Source organism: Microchirus variegatus (genome assembly GCF_963457635.1).
Source record: "Microchirus variegatus genome assembly, chromosome: 13".
NCBI classification, from domain to species: Eukaryota; Metazoa; Chordata; class Actinopteri; order Pleuronectiformes; family Soleidae; genus Microchirus; species Microchirus variegatus.
In genome coordinates, this window is record NC_139814.1 from 23,265,295 (window position 1) to 23,283,740 (window position 18,446).

General features: G+C 43.2%; 1 protein-coding gene across 1 annotated transcript; it reads right to left on the reverse strand.

Annotated features, from left to right (window-relative positions):
* Positions 1-9,953: 9,953 nt before the first annotated feature.
* Positions 9,954-11,186, reverse strand: tmem200b (transmembrane protein 200B; the record flags this gene model as incomplete). The annotated part of the gene is made up of 1 exon (XM_083899783.1): positions 9,954-11,186. The coding sequence occupies one exon, from the start codon at positions 11,184-11,186 to the stop codon at positions 9,954-9,956; it is 1,233 nt and encodes a 410-aa protein (XP_083755909.1).
* Positions 11,187-18,446: the final 7,260 nt, after the last annotated feature.

Sequence of the window (18,446 nt, forward strand, 5' to 3'; positions counted from 1 at the left end):
TGTGACACTCACGCCCAACGGAAGACCATATATAAGAAAATGAACTCACGTTTGGAAGCCGAGAAGTCGAGTGGACGATGCTGATTCTCGCTGTGAGGAAACGGTACGAGTGTGTACTGATACATCGAGCGATTCGTTCACCAGTTCAACGTCTTAGACTGTCAAGAAAATCTGCCTCAGCAAATCCCAGAACAATGTCAGACGTTAGATCAGTGATAAAAGACCTACAAATTGCAGAAAATGTGTTAAACTCCAACAACATTTTCTTGACTACAGTTCAAAGGTTTGGGGTCACATAGAAATGTCCTTATTTTTGAAGGAAAAGCACTTTTTTTCAATGAATATAACATTAAATGAATCATAAATACACTCTATACATTGTTAATGTGGTAAACGACTATTCTAGCTGCAAACCTCTGGTTTTTAATGGAATATGTACATAGGTGTATAGAGGCCCATTTCCAGTGTTCTAATGGTACATTGTGTTTGCTAATCACGTTTGATTAGAAAACCCTTGAAAACCCTTGTGCAATGATGTTAGCACAGCTGAAAACAGTTTTGCTGGTTCTTTATTTTGAATAAAAATCATTATTTCTAATCTTGTCAATGTCTTGACTTGATTTTCTATTCATTTTGCAACTCTTTTGATGAATAAAAGTGTGACTTTTAATGGAAAACACAAAAAAACTTATATAAGTGACCCCAAACTTTTGAATGGTAGTGTACATCAGTGATAAAAGACCTAAAAATTCCAGAAAATGTGTATTATTTTCCCGCAAATACAAAGATAATTCACAAAATTGACATCGTGTTCCATCGAAGACGATGAGAAACCAGCTAATTCGTCAACAGACGTCCTTTCAAAGTTGTGAATAAATGACTCCGCGCTAAGACAAAGGGTTCAGTGGAATTATAAATCAGGTGAGAAGTAGAATCAATCTCCTCATTGACTTCCATTCAAACTGAGTTATTTTCTTTTTCAGCCATTGGCACGGCCCCCTGGTGGCTGTTCAATAAATTGATTCTCTCCGGTTGGACGACCTGTAACTCAGAAGAATGCATTTTATCTGCAGTCTGTGGATCAAACGTCTCACGATGTTCTCACAGAAAGTGACTTTTAAAGATGTCCTGTAACGTGGTGACAAAGAGGTTAATCTGATTAGAGGTCGACGTGTATGGATTATGTTTTTTTGGCTGATGCCAAATCTCTTCTCTTGTTTTCCCTCCATCCATAAGCACAGATATAACTATAAAACTCTATCCCATCTGTATTCTGTGTCTGCACTGACTGCAGATGAACTTAAATATTAAATACACGAACGAGGTTTGCAGAGAACTACGCATTTGGGATGAAAGAATAGTTGGATTTTTGAGAAGTGGCAGAATTGAAAAGTGTCAAAAATAAGTCATAACCAGGATAAGGATCATCATCATCTGCAGACGTGTAATAAGTGATGTTTTGGAGCTCAAACACATCTGTGGTTTGCAGAGACGAGACATGAGAAGACGTTTTAGTGCATGTGGTGATGAGGTGACTGTGATCTGCAGGCGTTAAGTTTAAAACGGTTTAAAAAACAACACGTTAGTTCTTAGCGAACAGAAATAAATGTGAACGAACCAAGAAATGAGATGTGGATCACAACTGCACAAACACATGGAGACACGTTTTTAACACACACACACACACACGTTTGTACAGCTATCTTAGTGAGGACACTCATAGACGTCATGCATAACACTTGACCTAAACCCAGTTCTAATCCTAACTCTAAAACCAAGTCTTAACCCACAAAAAGACATGACAAAATCTCAAAATGCTTGCTGTGGTTTATAATGCCGCTTTTCCACGACACAGTCCCGGCACGACTCGCCTCAGCACGGCACGGTACTTTTTTTTTTCAATACCTGCTCTGGCGACTCGAGGGTTGTGACCTCGTCAGACTGCACAACCACTGATTGGTCTGAGAGTCTCGTCACTGGAAGAGTCACGAGCGCGGCGTCCGACTCGAGAATCGAGCCGAACAAAGCCGAACTGTAGATCAGTTAATAAGACTTAAAAATCCATGAAAACGTGCGTCAATCTCCAACATTTAGCGACGTAAATGTCTAAAATCTCAATATTTAACAATGGAGTCTGGTGTCATGCAGGAACAAATCTGATCGAATCTTCTTTTTTTAATGAACTGATTCTAATGATTCAGTACATTCGAAAACGACTGCTTTACGAGTCCCAAGTTACGGCAGTTTCATGCAGCCGCGCTGTGATGGCTCCGCCCACATTGAGGAGGTACTACATTATACATCTGTAATGGAAAACCAACAAAATCGTGTAGATGTGAGGCGAGCAGGGTCATATTATTTGCATTACATATGTGTAAAGGATATCTTTTTTTTACTCAGTTTATATATGTTTTTTTCAGTCATTTACAGTATTTTATTGTTCTTTACATTTATATTTTCACATACTTTTTAATTACAAGGTTTTTCCATGTTATTTCATTCATTTTGAAAAAATATATATATTTTGAAGTCATACATTTTTCGTTGGTGTCAGATTATTTGCAACATAATGGTGATGAACACTGGTCGGAAAGGAAGGGCCCCCTGGGAATTTTTGCTTAGGGCCCCTACAGACTCTAGAATCGCCTTTGGAGGCGAGTTGAGTCGTGACCGTGTAGTGGAAAAGCAGCATAAGTTCGGTCCTCACAAAGATGCACATATACAAGTATGCACACACACACACACACAGCTGTATGCAGGAGGCTCGCCTCATTCTCACAATTCATTCTGTCCATTTGATCAAAGGTTGAGGAGGGTGAGTGTGTGTGTGTGGGGGGGGGGGGGGGGGATGTCATAAATAGTACATTCCAAAAGGATGAAATCAACAGGACAGGAGGAAGAGGAGGAGGATGCGTATCTTGTTTTCATCGCGAGCTTAAGACGAGAGACGGCAAAAGAAGACCTCGTCCTTCATCATGACTGATCGTGGTGTTAGACTTCCTTCTTTTAATCACGTCACTGTAATCATCAAACTCACCCGTCGCTGAGATCTGGCACATGATGACAAATCAGAGAGAGAAAAACATGTGAATATGTAAATCCCTCTGTTTGGAAAGAAACATTTAATGAGTGAAATGGATTATGGGTACATTTAAAACCCTCTCGTTACATCATTCTGACGCTAATACTCTTCATCTGTGCGTTAAAATGTGGCCGAGCAGAATTAACATTAACAGGATTTTACTAAAACTCTAAAAGAAAAGATTTCTGGTGAGGAAAAACCATTTCTGACACTAACATGAAGGACCTGAACCTGGTCCTGGTCCTGGTCCTGGTCCTGGTCCTGGTCCTGGTCCTGGTCCTGGTCCTGGTCCTGGTCCTGGTCCTGGTCCTGGTCCTGGTCCAGGTCCAGGTCCTGGTTTGCCCTTCAGACATTCATTCTTGGACTCTTTCCACCCGAGTTAAGAAACACTTTGTCATTTTATGTTCACTTCAACTCAAACAATGACGTGTAATCGCTTGGAGGAGCATCGAGTCACTGAGTGAGTGGAAAAGCCTGGTTTTAAAGGTGCATTATGTAATAAATCTAAATCAACTCGCCATAAAATCCTCCTAATATGTCACAGAGACTCAGGAATAATGTTCATATAACAAACTGAACTCACCAACAACAGCAGTGCAGACAAAATATTTGCATTAAAAAAATTTTTTTGCAGACTGCAAATCGTGTTTATGTTTTGAAATCATGTTTTGGCATGTGGCGCCACCTACCGCCGTCTACCAATCATTGCGTACAAATAAGTCTTACACTTGCGCCCTTAAGCGCCAAAAGTGTCCCATTGAAACCCATTCAAAAATGGAAATTTTCTGCATTTGGAAAGAAAAAAAATGCTATTTCCACTAGATGGCACTGTCACAAGTGTTGCTTCTAATCGCTGACAGAAAAAAACAACTTATATTTAACCCTTTAAGGTACGCACCAAGAAATAAGCAAAGGAAAAATGATTTCTTTGCATTTTTTATTATTTTATTTTATTTACTTATGATAGCAATAACGACAATAAATATATATATATATATGTATATATATATTTTCTTTTTTTTCTTTTTTATTTTTTTTTTTAATTAGACCCTACAGTATTTCAGATACAGGCCTCTACCAAACGGTTGAGACGTCTGTTCATAATAAAATAATTCATAAAGTACAACATTAAGTATGAGTGAGTTCAGCTTGATGCATTTTTCAATGAGATATAGTGACTTAAAGTGTGCTCGACCAAATGGTTGAGTAGTACCTTAAAGGGTTAATTTAAAACATGGTGGCATCATGACAAAAATCTGCCATTTAAAGGGTTGATACTCAAATACAGTATATAATAATGTATAATATTTTTTGTGCTTAGTGATATGAGCGTGACTAATATTAGACCCTAAAGGTTAAAGGAAATGTGAAGTTTCTTCTTAGATTCCTTCTTATTATTATTATTTGTGTCTTTACGCGTTCCTGTTCTGACTGTAAACTATAATAATTCACTTGTACATAAACGATTAGATCCTCAGCGTGTATTAATACGCAGCATTAGTCAGCGTCTGTCTGTCAGTGCAAATGTGAGGTTCTTACAAATGAGTTCTTTTTTTCTTCCGCATTAATATTCATCACGCAGCAGCCGCCGCCACATATGGACTATGTTGACGGCTTCCGTCCGCGTCCGACATCGTAGTTTGTCGTAAACGTAATTAAATAGTTTATACGATGCTCATGAATACTGATGCTGATGCTGAGCTCCAGACAACGTGGTGGAGGAAGGAGTTTAAGTGAACTGGGAATATGACGAACAGGGAGAGATGATTTGTTGACGGCAGCTAAGACATAATTAGTTTTTACAACATGATGCATTTGAGTTTGCGGATGCATTATCTCTACGGGTGGAGATAACAGCTCATGTAACGGATGAGTCTTTAAAGGACAACTTAGCTTTGATCGTGGCCTCCAATTTTCACAGCGAAACATCATTAAATCACTGTAGTATTTTCCTCTAACGAACCAAGAGAGCATTGAAAGTGGATCTAAGGCCCGACAGACGGTCTGTGGCGCTCTGAGGCTGTTATATTTTGAGTTTTATAAGACTATGGGTGAATTCCAATTCCTTGCATAACCCTCAATCTCAAAAATGTGCTGTCACGATTCTCAGAAACATTAAGTTTCGGGCCAAGTTTAAGGGCTGTATCGCCCTCAATATTGAGATTTTCCGAGACCACCCTTGGGAGACAGAGGGCTACCCAGAATGCAATGCGTGTTTCGCCATAACAAAGATGGTGAAACGAGTACGCTACAAATGAAGTATTTTCTTTGTTAATAGAGATATAAAAATGATGAAAACCATTGTATTATCTTAGTTTAGGCCCATATTATGGATTACTGACGTCATTGTTTGCGTAACATTTATTTTTATTTTACGATCTTTTGTCAATAGCCGGCCGGTGCGGACAAGCAACCGAGTATCATCTTATAACTAACTGACAACCTAATAACTTGACTGACAGACAGATCGTAATAAATAATCCTGACGTAAATGTGTTCTTCTTCTTCTTCTTTTTTTTGGAGTTGACAGACTGGACGCAGCTTTCGCGTTATTCTGCCCCCTACAGTCTGAAGACGTACCTGCATTTAAGGGGTGTCCCATTTCTAAGTGACAAAATAACCCTCAACACTTGGTTTTGAGGGACAGTTAAGATTAAGGGTTGAGCTCGAGGGTTAAGATAGGAATTGGAATTGGCCCGATGTCATCGGCACAACCTTTTTCTTACATTTTTAGCGATAAGGACCTTCTCTACATGATATCATTGAGCTTAATTCCACACTGTATTTTTCTCTTTGTGACTATAGCTGTATTCGGCCGGGATTAGTTTTACATGAGGAGGTGGGGTTAAGTACTTATTACCAGATCCGCTCAGTGATTTTTGCCGTGTCAGTAATCATTACCGGACGATGTCAGTAAAGATTACTTACAAAAGGCCCCTGAACAATTATACCCCATGTAAAACTAATCCCGTCCAAATAGGGCTTAAGATGTCAGGTTAAACTCCAGGTGTAATAATGTCACGGTGAATTTTCACAGCACGTCTGGGATTGAACAAAATCACCTGCATGTTCGTTAATTTCAGGTCATTTAAGGGCCAAGAGCTGGTGTCGCTGGTGGAATATGTGCCTCTGACACACTGTGCTGAGCTCAGCTGTTTGCTCTGACTCCACACTCACACACACACAGACACAGTGTAGTGTAGTGTTCGATTTGTGCAGCTACAGAAGAGGTTGGATGTGTAATAGTTATCATACATGCCTGTGCGAAATTTCAATTTTCACGCTGAAAGAAGCACATAAGCAGAGGTTGAGCGAACAGAAATGATACAGCGGATGAACTCGTCTCCTGTCGTCGTTATACGATAAACATCCACACCTCACACCTCCTCCGTCAGCTCTCAGAGCAGAGATTACTCCAAACAGAGAAGGAGACGGATGAAGAGAGAGGAGATGAGGCCACACAGAAAGCTGGTTGTAATGTTTACTTATATCGTCTCTCTCTCTCTCTTTGGTTCCATATTCTCTCTATTGCTGCGTCAGTTCAGAGGCTGAAGGATGGACCATCTGGTTTAGGGTCAACCTACAAGGTCAAGGAGGAGATGGGTGTCTTTCAACGAGATCACCTCACTAACGTTTGAGTTGAAACCAGGTTCTTCTAGTCCAGGGGTCTGCAACCAATTTTGAGGTTAGGAGGTTGAAACTCAGTAGCAAAGGCCTACTGATCTGGTGTATGGTGATGGTGGTTCAGTCCAGGGGTCTGCAACTAACCTGGGGTTAGGTATAGGGTTGGGGTTCCGGTTGGGGTTAGAGGTTAGGAGGTTAAAACTCTGTAGCACAGGCCTACTGATCCAACGTATGGGGATGGTGGTTAAGTCCAGGGGTCTGCAACCAACCTAGGGTTAGGGTTGGGGTTTCGGTTGGGGTTAGAGGTTAGGAGGTTAAATCTCTGTTGCACAGGCCGACTGATCCGGCGTATGGTGATGGTGGTTCAGTCCAGGGGTCTGCAATCAACCTGGGGTTAGAGTTGGGGTTCAGGTTGGGGTTAGAGGTTAGGAGGTTGAAACTCAGTAGCACAGGCCTACTGATCTGGTGTATGGTGATGGTGGTTCAGTCCAGGGGTCTGCAACTAACCTAGGGTTAGGGTTAGGGTTGGGGTTAGAGATTAGGAGGTTAAAACTCTGTTGCACAGGCCTATTGATCCAACGTATGGTGATGGTGGTTCAGTCCATGGGTCTGCAACCAACCTGGGGTTAGGATTAGGGTTGGGGTTAGTGGCTCTTCAGCCCTTAAGTGGTGGCCCAAACTTGGCCAAACTTGCATATTTACTGTTTATGCCAGGCAGGTTTTGTCAAGCATGAACTATATAAAATCCAAATATTGCTTTATTTATTCCAAAGTGGGTTACTTTTAATTACATTAATTTGCCACAAACAACAGGACGACTAGGTCTGCATACATAATTCTGTAGTTTTTCACTCGTTATTGGTCATAAACAGCAATGAAATGCTTCTTTTTGTAGTTCTTAACAAACTGTCATGTTTTTGTACACATACATGTGATATTATCTTAATTTTATGGGTCAAATGCGGCTCCAGATTAGTTTTATTTGGGTGGACATAAATGGCTCTTTACTGAAGGTTGCAGACCCCTGTTCTATTTTAAAAGTAGACATTCTGTCACTGTTTACCTCCATTATCTCTTCATCAAGCATGCAAGGAATCCTGGGATACGCTGAGGCACCCACCACTACTTAAAAGCTCATGGATGGAAGATTCTTTTCTTGAAAACAGAGCAGACGATAACGCAGCCTCTTCGTCTGAGACGCAGATAATGTTGTAAACTCCGCGCCCAGAACTGCTCCTTCTTTTGATTCTTACAACTGACAGACGCGCGTTCTGCGTGACGGCTAATTAAGAGGTTGAAACGGCAGCGGTTCTTGCCTTTTTAAAAGAAGGTCTTTGACTAAAAGCTCGGCATATTATAGTGATTTTTGAGTGACTGGGACGGGACGGGGTGTCGAGAGCAGGCAATTAAGTGGTACCTCGACGGTCGGCAGCTGAATTATTGATGAGCATCTTAGACAAACGGTGTGTGGCCTATCAATATTTATGTTACATTAATGCTGACTTGTCCGGACTCTAAAACTATCCCCTAATGCTGCACCTGGACGTGGTGTTTGTTTACTGTTCAGTCCTCATGGCGGACAAGCACTGAAAAGTCAGTCTCTGCTGCTGTTGCTGCTGCTTATATAAATGATATTGCAGTTATATTCACAAGTTCAAAACTGTCTTATATATCTGCTCCTGGTCTCTACCTCACCTCTGTGCCCCGTTTTGTCCTTTCACCACAACCTGTCTAGGCACATGACTGCACATCTTTGAGTCGGCTTCTGTCAGAGATTTCTTCCTGTTAAAAGGGAGGGTTTTTTTTTTTCCACTAGTGTTTGCTCATTGTGTGAACTGTTGGGTTTCTCTACTCTCTACAATGTTGTCTATGTACAGCTAGCAAAACTTTGCTATTTTGGTATTTTGGGCAAAAATGCAGCGACTTCATGAAAACATAACACTTTATAAGTGAGGCATTGCAGCAAGTATGGAAGTATCATCAGTTTATTATGGCATGTTAGCATGTTAGACACGCCCCTTCACTGTCCTGTTTATAAAGTGCTTTATAAATAAAGTTGCATTGGATTGGATGACATCTTCGGTCCTTCATTTTACGATTTTTTTACATTTTTGGATGATGAAAACATGACAATAAAAGAATCCTCCGACACACATGTATGGGCCTGATCACAGTTAAGAGACCTGGTGATGTCATCATGTTCCCAGGTAATTGGGTTAGTGACTACAGTGTTAACCTTAATGATGCAGGAACAACAGCCAAATGTGAGACAGTTAGACCCAAAGAGTAATAAACCAGATTGACCTTGTTTTTTTTAGTTACATTTTATACACATAAAACCAACAGTGACATTAATCTGCATAATTATTATTGAGATGTAACATACTGTACATCGCTGCCATGCATTGCATTTTTCGAGTATGAAACCTCAGCCAGGGAAAGAAGAGTCCCCTTTTTCCAAATGCTCGGTGCATTCGCAAAGAGCTGTCAGCACTTTATGGGCACAGAGGTCCAGGTAGTTTGGTTCAAAAATGATTGCACAGTGAAAACAATCCTCGCTCCCGTAGAACTCTGTCTCTGTGTCCTGGAAAATGGGCAAAAAGATACGAGTTCATTTCTCACATGGCTGCAAAAACCCTTCGGTGTAGCCTTTGGGGTCGTACCTATGTTCCCCGGGTCCTATGTTCCCCCGATCGGGGAGCATTGGGTCCTATGTTCCCCACTTTGTGGAAGCCTGGGTGTGGAGCTCCAGGGTAAAGGGTTGGGGTTAAGGTTAGGGTTAGGGTTGGGGTTAGGGTAAGGGTTAGGGTTAGGGTAAGGGGTAGGGTCCTATGTTCCCCAGGTCCTTTTGGGTGAACAGCGGGGAACATAGAACCCTTTTTTAGAGAAAGTGTCCTATGTTCCCCGGTCACATACAAAGCGAGGAACATAGGACCCGGGGAACATAGATACGGTCCCGTGCCTTTCGTCGCTTCTTTGCCCCACCTCCCTACAGAGTGAGATCTGAACACGGTTCACGCTCTTCAGCAATATAAACATCTGTCGACATCCAGCCAAGCAAAAATACTTTGTGTATCGATAATCCACTGAAGATTGGGAACAGGCTGAGGTGTTTTGGAAGAACCTTGTGAAAAGAAAAAAGAAAAAGAAAAAACTGTATTCCAAATAATCTGCTCGGCTCAGTTTCTCGAAGTTTAAAAAAAAAAAAACTTTCTGAATCCGGGGGAGGAAAACGTAATTACCGTAATCACTGAAACGGCCCCGAGCCAAAACTCTTATCCCACTGCGAGCTCTGCTGCTCTAACTGGTCGAGCAGTTTGTCCACCGAGTCCTCTTTGTTCTCCAGCTTCAGGTAGCGTCTGCCGCCGGCCAGGTCTAACCGAGGCCAGCTCCGGTGAGTCTGCTCGTCCGTCGCCATCTGCCCCACAATGTCCACACAGACCTGCGAGCCGGCGTCGGGCTGCCGTCTGTGATCCTCCGCCCCCGGCGCGCCGACGCCTCCCGCCGGACGCTCGCCACCTCGGGCTACGTGAGGTTTAGTCCTGTAGCTCATGCTGTGGCAGCGCCGCTGCGGCTGAGCGGCCGGCGTGTCCACCTCGTCCACGTCCAGCGTGGACATGGAGCTGGCGGACATCAGGCAGTTGTTGAGTTTGACGAGCGTGGCGCTTGGCCGACCCAAGCAGGCGCCACCGCCGCCGCCGTCGTCTATGTGCTCAGACCGTGTGTTTAAGTCAGTCATGCTGGAGTTGCATGAATCGGAGTGCGACGACTGCAGGGAAGGTGGAGACTCGGACTTCTGGTGGTGGAGGGCTTCTGTGTGGAGGACGGCTTGTTGGTAGACGCCGTCCAGGACGTCCTCGCGCTCGGCGGCGCGTCGCGTCTGCAGCAGCGGCTCGGAGTGGGCCTGCAGACACAGGATGTTGAGATGAGCAGCGGGCAAACTGCTCACCCACTGGTAGTGTTTGGCCATGGAGTTGGCCACGGCGATGTCTTTAAGGTCCGCCGAGGGAACCGCCGCCGACACGGAGCAGATCACGCTGCGCATCTGCGCCATCAGCATCTGAGTCTCTCGGTCCCTGTTCTCGTACAGGACCGTGTTGGCACATATGAGGATGAAGAGCCCCACCCCCATGATGACAGGCCCCAGCAGCTTCATGCGGTCACTGTGGACGAGGCTGGCCGTGGACAGGAGGCCTTTAGCGCCCACGGTCCAACCGGACGCCTGCGACTCGGAGACGCTCTCCCTGTCCGCGGCTGCCAGGATGGACGACCTGGATATCCGGTACGGCCAGTAGCCGGCCACGGCCAGAGCCGTGCCCACCACCACCACGATGATGCCCAGCACCAGGAAAGCTCCGGGCATGGAGCGGATGCGAAGGCGGCCCCGGATCACGCCGTCCTTCTTCTTTCTGCTCCGCAACGTGAAGCGAGACCTCCGGCGGCCGGGCGGCGACGCTGGTTTGTCGCCTCGGGTTTTCATGGCGAGGGTCAGGATCAGAGCAACGGGCCCCCGGGTCACACCCTGTCAGAGGACTTAATGAACCAGAGAGGATAAGAGTTAATGCAAGAGTATGAATATTCATTCAGTCTGTTTAGTTTAGACACTGTTATATATATAATCTCCTTCACACATCAAACATGGACACATGGAATAAAGGTTCTGCTCAATGTATACAGTGATGGTTTCTTATCTTTCACACTCTCCTGCAGTTTGAACACTTGAAAACAAATCGTCTGCTAAAACATGAGTCAGAATTCTGAGATTAACATCACAAAAAAGTCAGAAATCGGAGATTAAAGACAGAATTCTGTGATTAAAGTCAGAAAAAGGTCAGAACTCTGAGATTAAAGACAGAATTCTGTGATTAAAGTCAGAAAAAGGTCAGAACTCTGAGATTAAAGACAGTATTCTGTTATTAAAATCCAAAAAAGTCCGAATTTTGAGATTTAAGTCAGAATTCTGAGATTAAATTCCAAAAAAGTCAGAATTCTGAGATTAAAGTCAGAAAAAAGTCAGAACTCCGAGATTAAATACAGAATTCTCAGATTAAAATCCCAAAAAATCAGAACTTTGTGATTAAAGTCAGAAAAAAATCAGAAGTCTGAGATTAAAGACAGAATCCTCAGATTAGAGACAGAAAAAAGTCAATGTCTGAGATTAAAATCAGAATTATGAGATTAAAGTTAGAAAAAAAGGTCAGAACTCCAAGTTTAAAGTCAGAATTCTGAGATTAAAGACAGAATTCTGAGAAAAGTCTGCATTTCATTCCCTGTGCAGTTTGTTCAAAATGTATTATTTAGAGACTTTGGTCAAATGAAACTCTTCGTTTGGACCCACCACAGTAAGTGTGTTACTGAGGTTAGTCCAAAGGGGGCAGCAGTGAATCTTGTCAATGACCTAAAAAAAAAAACACATGGTTTTCTCTATGGACTTTGGTGTGGAAGAGTGACCTGTTTACAAAGTGACACAAAACCTCATTCTCCTGCTGGAAGAGGCTGTGGAACGGTGAGATAAAGACTGAGGACGTTTCTGCTGCAGTATATGTTTTTGTTTTTATACATGTGTGTCCCTGCAGTCGGCCATGTTGTCACTGAGCGTGTGATTGGCTGAGACGCTGACTTACACAACCACACATCTCAAGACCTGACCCTGTCATAATGAAGCTGTTAGCACTGAGATAGCGCTAATGGGGTGGGGTTTTATTTTTTTGTAGATTTCCGGCCACATTGTTGTTGCAGTCAGTCGTCTCTGCATCAACATTCCACACACACACAGTTTGAAAGAGCGAAAAACAATGTGCATCAACCCAAGAAGAACCCAGTGACACGAGCGTGGGACGCACGCGCACAGTATCCTGTTTTTGTACGTGCGTTAAATACAGAAATGAGATGTGAGCGCTCGCCTAAGTAACCCCGAGGACAGAAGAAGTCACTGATCTCCAAGATCTAGGACGAGCCCTCACTCACTCACTCACTCACTCACACACTCACTCAGTCTTTCATGATTAATCTATGAGAAGATCTGGAGTTACTGAGAACGTGAGCTGAGCATCAACTTTCCGATGGGCGGAGCGAGGCTGCGACTGGAGCGCCGTCACCTCCAAACAGATGTGTCGCCCTCCGTGGGTCCACGGCGTCCCTCCCTCCCTCCAAAACCTCTGCCTTTATTCTTAATAAATATCAATAAAACACATGATCTCTGAGCAGATCTCAATGACATGGAACCTGAGGTCTAAATCCTCCACTTGTCATTTTCATTCCGTCTCTTTCTTCTTCCTCTTGGATCATTACCCTCTTGAAAGAGGCTTTTCAGGGCACAAGCAAAAAAAAAAAAGTAAACCCAATGGCCTCTAAAATGAATCAGAGTAAAGCTCCTCACTCTCCAAAATTGAAAGCAATGGTCTATTATAACTTAAGCTGTATCTATATATTACTTTAACGCTTCATATATAGGAGGTAGAATACCAGAGGCAGCCTTTCATTGGTAATAAACGGATGTTTTTGCAGCTACAAATCAACGGCGTGAAAGATTTAGGGTCCGAACAACTGGAATTCATGGATTTTCTTACAAAAATTATCGCATTTTTGAGGCACTAAACATTGGGGGAATATTAAGGGGAATGCGCTTAAATTTGGTGCAAAACGCCGAAACTCAGTGTCACCAATTTTCACCAAACTTGGTGGAAACATGTCACGGCACAAGACGAAGAAAAAAGTCCATTGGGACCACGGCCTCAACTCAACAGGAAGTCGGCCATCTTGAATTTGGTGCCCATCTTTAGCAATTTGCACGTTTCGTATAAATAAACAAAGCTCCTTCAGTCAGGTCTGATAGTTTTGCTTGACGCAGCATAACATTGCATTGTTTCTGTTCACAAAGACCAACAGAAGAGGCAGAATAACAAAAAAAAAAGCTTTATAGAGTGTGTTAGATTTGATGTTTACTGAAGAGGAGGACATGTTCAGCTCCAAACAGAGCTCGTAGACCGTGAGTCAGCTGATCCAAAAACAAAAGACAGAGTAACAGGGGAGAAGAAAGCAGGAGGTTCTGGTCCGGTTACGCTGTGCAATAAAAATATGACAGACTCCACTGCGGGAGGGGGGGAGAAAAAAACGATCGATTTGTCCAAAACAAAACACTTTTTGACGACTCCCTGAAGCCTAAGTGCACTTAATGGGTCACGCGTTAATGCTTTGAAATTACGACGTTTTTTGGCAACGAGCTTGTGGCCTGGAGCTGTTACAGTGAGGGGGGAGGGTTCTCCTGTACTCAGCTGATTATAGCATACACTCTTAGAAATAAAAGTAGAACCATATAAGGTTCTTCAGCTTGTCCTCATAGGAGAACCCTTTTTAGCCAACCCTTTTGGAGGGTTCCACCAAGAACCCTTTTAAAATTCAGGAAACGTTTTTTAAAGGGTTCTCTGGATCACAATGGTTCTTACTGGAACCATTAGCGTTACCAAGAACCCTTGAAAAACCCTCTCTTCAGGAAAATGGTTTTTCAGAAGCAAATGGTTCCAGGTAGAACCTCAGCCCTTGTAGAAGGACACCTTTTGGAACCCTTATTTCTAAGAGTGTAGAATAGATTTTCACTGTGTTTCCTCACCAAATTTGTTCTCCGAAGAACCCCAACCAGGTTTTTGGGCCCCAGGCAATTTTCCCCGCTTCCGCGTGCCCTGCAGAGAGCGATTTTGCGCCTTCTCTTTAAACCGTTGAAACATAAAGAACAGTATGTCAGGTAATCTGGGGAGCGGTGATTTTTGGATCTCAGCGTGAGAACTTAATTAACCGAATATAACATTACACAGTGATAAAAAAAAAAAAGCTAATTATACTTACTGTGTGGTAAACACAACAGTACAGTCATGGTTGTAAAAAAAATGCACAAATTGACTCGTGTTGCTGAGAAGAAACAGATTAGGTTCCTGCAACATCTGGCTTTAAGTGGAGCAGTTCTTATCTGTCATCGTAATGGGTTAGAAATTATACACGGACGTCTGGAATCCGGGCATATTTACTCTCGTTATAATTACGGTTTTTGCGCTTGTAAATTCACAAACAAACAAATGCAAAGGGGGGGGGGAGGACTCTCCTCGCTTCCTCTGCAGCTCCCACGCGCTCGTAAAGGAAAAGCAGGGTGGAAAAACAGCCTCAGACGCTGTAAAGTCTTACAGTTGCTGAACGCGTCACAGCTGAGTCATCGCTGTCTCTCACTGTACTGAGTAATTCTATACGTCTCAGACGGTATAAGGTGCACACACTGCTGCTGCTGCTGCTGCTGCTGCTGCTGCTGCTGCTGCTTTATCTTTATCTGTTGGAAAAAACGTCAACAGAAATGAAATCACACCGTATGTGTGTCAACAATACGTCGCCGCGGCAACGAAGCAGACTCCCATGTGCCCGATGATAAAGTTGCTGACATAACTCAGCCGCGTTGTCAGGCTCGAGTTATGAGAGTCGTTTTCCTGAGGCTAAAAGATAAAGATAAAGCACATTATCATATGTATATATTTCTTGGTCTGAATCGTGCTTATTTAGGGTGAATTCCAATTCCTTGCTTAACCCTCAATCTCAAAAATGTGCTGTCCCGATTCTCAGAAAAATTAAGTTGAGGGCCAAGTTTAAGGGCTGTGTCGTCCTCAATATTGAGATTTTCCGAGACCACCCTTGGGAGCAAGGGCTACCCAGAATGCATTGCGTGTTTTGACATAACAAAGATGGCCCCCGAAAGCAGCGAAATGAGTACGCTACAAATGAAGTATTTTCTTTGTTAATAACATATTATGGATTACTGACGTCATTGTTGCGTAACATTTATTTTTATTTCACGATCTTTTGTCAATAAGTCGTGGTGTGTGGTAACTGTCAGCTGAATATGTCCGTGGTTGTGGTATTTGTATGAGTATCATCTTATAACTAACTGACAACCTAATAACTTGACTGACAAACGCATTGTAATAAATAATCCTGACGTAAATGTCTTCTTCTTCTTCTTTGGAGTTGACAGACTGGACGCAGCTTTCGCGTTATTCTGCCCCCTACAGTCTGAAGACGTATCTGCATTTAAGGGGTGTCCCATTTCTCAGTGACAAAATAACCCTCAACACTTGGTTTTGAGGGACAGTTAAGATTAAGGGTTGAGCTTGAGGGTTAAGATAGGAATTGGAATGGGCCCTTATTCTTTGATATCAACTAAAGGGCTGCAGCTAATGATTGTTTTACCTGTTTGGTCCATAAAATGCCATCACAAACCAAATATCATTCAGTTTGAGTGACTTCTTTGAAACTTGAAAATATTCACATTTAAGAAGCTCAAAATGAAGAAAAACGTGTTTTAATTATTAAAAAACCAACATTCAAATCAATCATATATTAAGTTTAAGTTTAAGTTGATTAGATTCACCCTCCAATATGTGTACACATTTTGCTGACTCATTCTTTTTGGATGAAAAAAAATGTCAAGTCATTGTCGTAGCTTCAATATCTGATATCTTTAGTCATTTGGAAGCTGAATAACTTATTTTTTATCATGGTATATAATGTCAAATAATTTGAATGTAAACAACCTTTAACTTTGTTCATATTTAAAGTTACAAAAAAAAGAAAACAGTTACATACTCCAGTTTTAAACTGTGACATTAGAGACGTCAGATACCGATCTCGTTGACGTGTCAGGTGCTTCTCGCCCGCTTTGTTCTATTTTACTTTTTAATCTAAAATCTTCAATCTGCAAGTCCAGTAACGGAATGTTCCATTCCTGCAGTGACTAAATCACATCAGGACTGTGTGGACGCAGACATCTGATAATCAACAGACCCCCCCCCCACCTCCCAAGTACTAAAATAAACCGCTCCAGCAGTTCCATTTTTTGGCACCCTTTCTTCCCTCAAGCTACCAGAGTGAAATGGAACGGTAAAGTCAGCAGATTGGGGCGACATAACAGGTGTTAGGGTGCATTGAGATGAGCTCTTTCTCGGAAAGTTGTTCGTTATTACGTACGTTATTCAAAAGTTATCGGAGTCCCCCAATCGTAACAAGTCTAGCGGACGATTCGGTGTGAAAACGACCTAAGATTTGTCGACTGTCCGGCTTCTCAAAGTTTGGTGTCTTGTTGAGACAAACGGCCACAAACCGAGCAGGGGAATAAAGAAGAGCTGCTGGAGCGTCCTCCTTTGTTTTCTGCTGTGTCGTCATACGTTGACGTCACGCTACGTATCTGGAATCGAAACTGTACAAAACTGAACCGCAACCATGATGGAAACAGCATTAATCCCGCAAAGCCGAAATTTGCTCTCAGGGGCCCCCTACAGTTGGTAAACGGTATTGTTTGTGACAATGTTTCGTAACAAATTTGTGGAAATGCGTTGACGAGCCGATGATACCAGTGAACTCCGAAGGAACAGGAGCTCGTTTTGTCGCATTTTATGCAAATATGAGTTACGTTGCGTTATCTTTTTCAAGACATTAGTAACAAAAATCGTAACAGGAGCGACAAAGGAACGATATCGCTCCAGATACAGATTATAAACAAACAATTTAACCTAAGTAGTCTAGACCGGAGTTGGACATTAGCGAAATGTAAAACGCAGAAGGGGAACGGACTAAGATGTTTACCGTAAAGTAGAATGTTGTCGTTCGTTGACCCAAAGACCAGGAGCTCCATCGTGGTGCCGCCGCTGAAGGAGATTCGGGCTTTGACAGAGGTGACATTGACCCAGCTCTAAGTTGACTGTTGTAGCATTGAAATAATCTCGTGGGTGGAGGAGGGAATCCTGACACGGTGACACTTTAGAAACACACTTAGCCACGATGGACCGCGATCACCGGCAAGTTTGTGTTCCAGTGGAAGCTGAAGATCTGTGTGTGTGGACACCAGGAGAAGCTCGGACACCAGTGTGTGTGTGTTTGTGTGTGTGTGTGTGTGTGTGTGTGTGTGTGTGTGTGTGTGTGTGTGTGTGTGTGTGTGTGTGTGTGTGTGTGTGTGTGTCATGTAGAGGCAACCACACTGTTCATGAGCATGAGAGAAACCTGGACTGGAGCCAGATCAGTCCCTGGGAAGCCACAAGTTGTGGATTGGTGATGGAGATGTGACACACACACACACAGAAGATGACAGCACACACACACACACACACACACATAGACACACAGAAGGGTGTGGTGATGTTGAGGTTGGACCAACATCAGGATGAAACATTATTCAAAAACAGATCTTTGCAAATGATGCGTTCTCAAGTCTTTACCTTTTAGCGTCGGACAGCCGTTGAGTGGCGTGCCGTGCCGTGCCGGACCATCTCCACTAACATAGTGTCTGTGCTGTGTGGAGGTTACAGACAGACGCGGAGCGTGTGCGCTGCATTCCTCAGCGCAGCGGCATCCACGCACACACACACACACACACACGGAGAGAGAGAGAGGTTTGTGGAGGAGAAATCACTGCAGCAGTCCCTCTCTCTCTCTCTTTCTCCTTCTCTCTGAGTGTCTTTCTCTCTCTCTCTCTCTCTCTCTCTCTCTCTCTCTCTCTCTCTCTCTGTCACTTCTGCAGAACTTGCGTCTGATCCAGATCCAGTCTGAAGACGCAGAACATCCTCATCCTCCTCATCATCATCATCATTATCATTATCAAACACAACCAAAGTGTCCACAGCAACAACTCCACTGCAACAGGAGGAGACGACGAGTGGAGAGAGAGAGAGAGAGAGAGAGAGAGAGAGAGAGAGGAGGGGGGGGGAGAGGG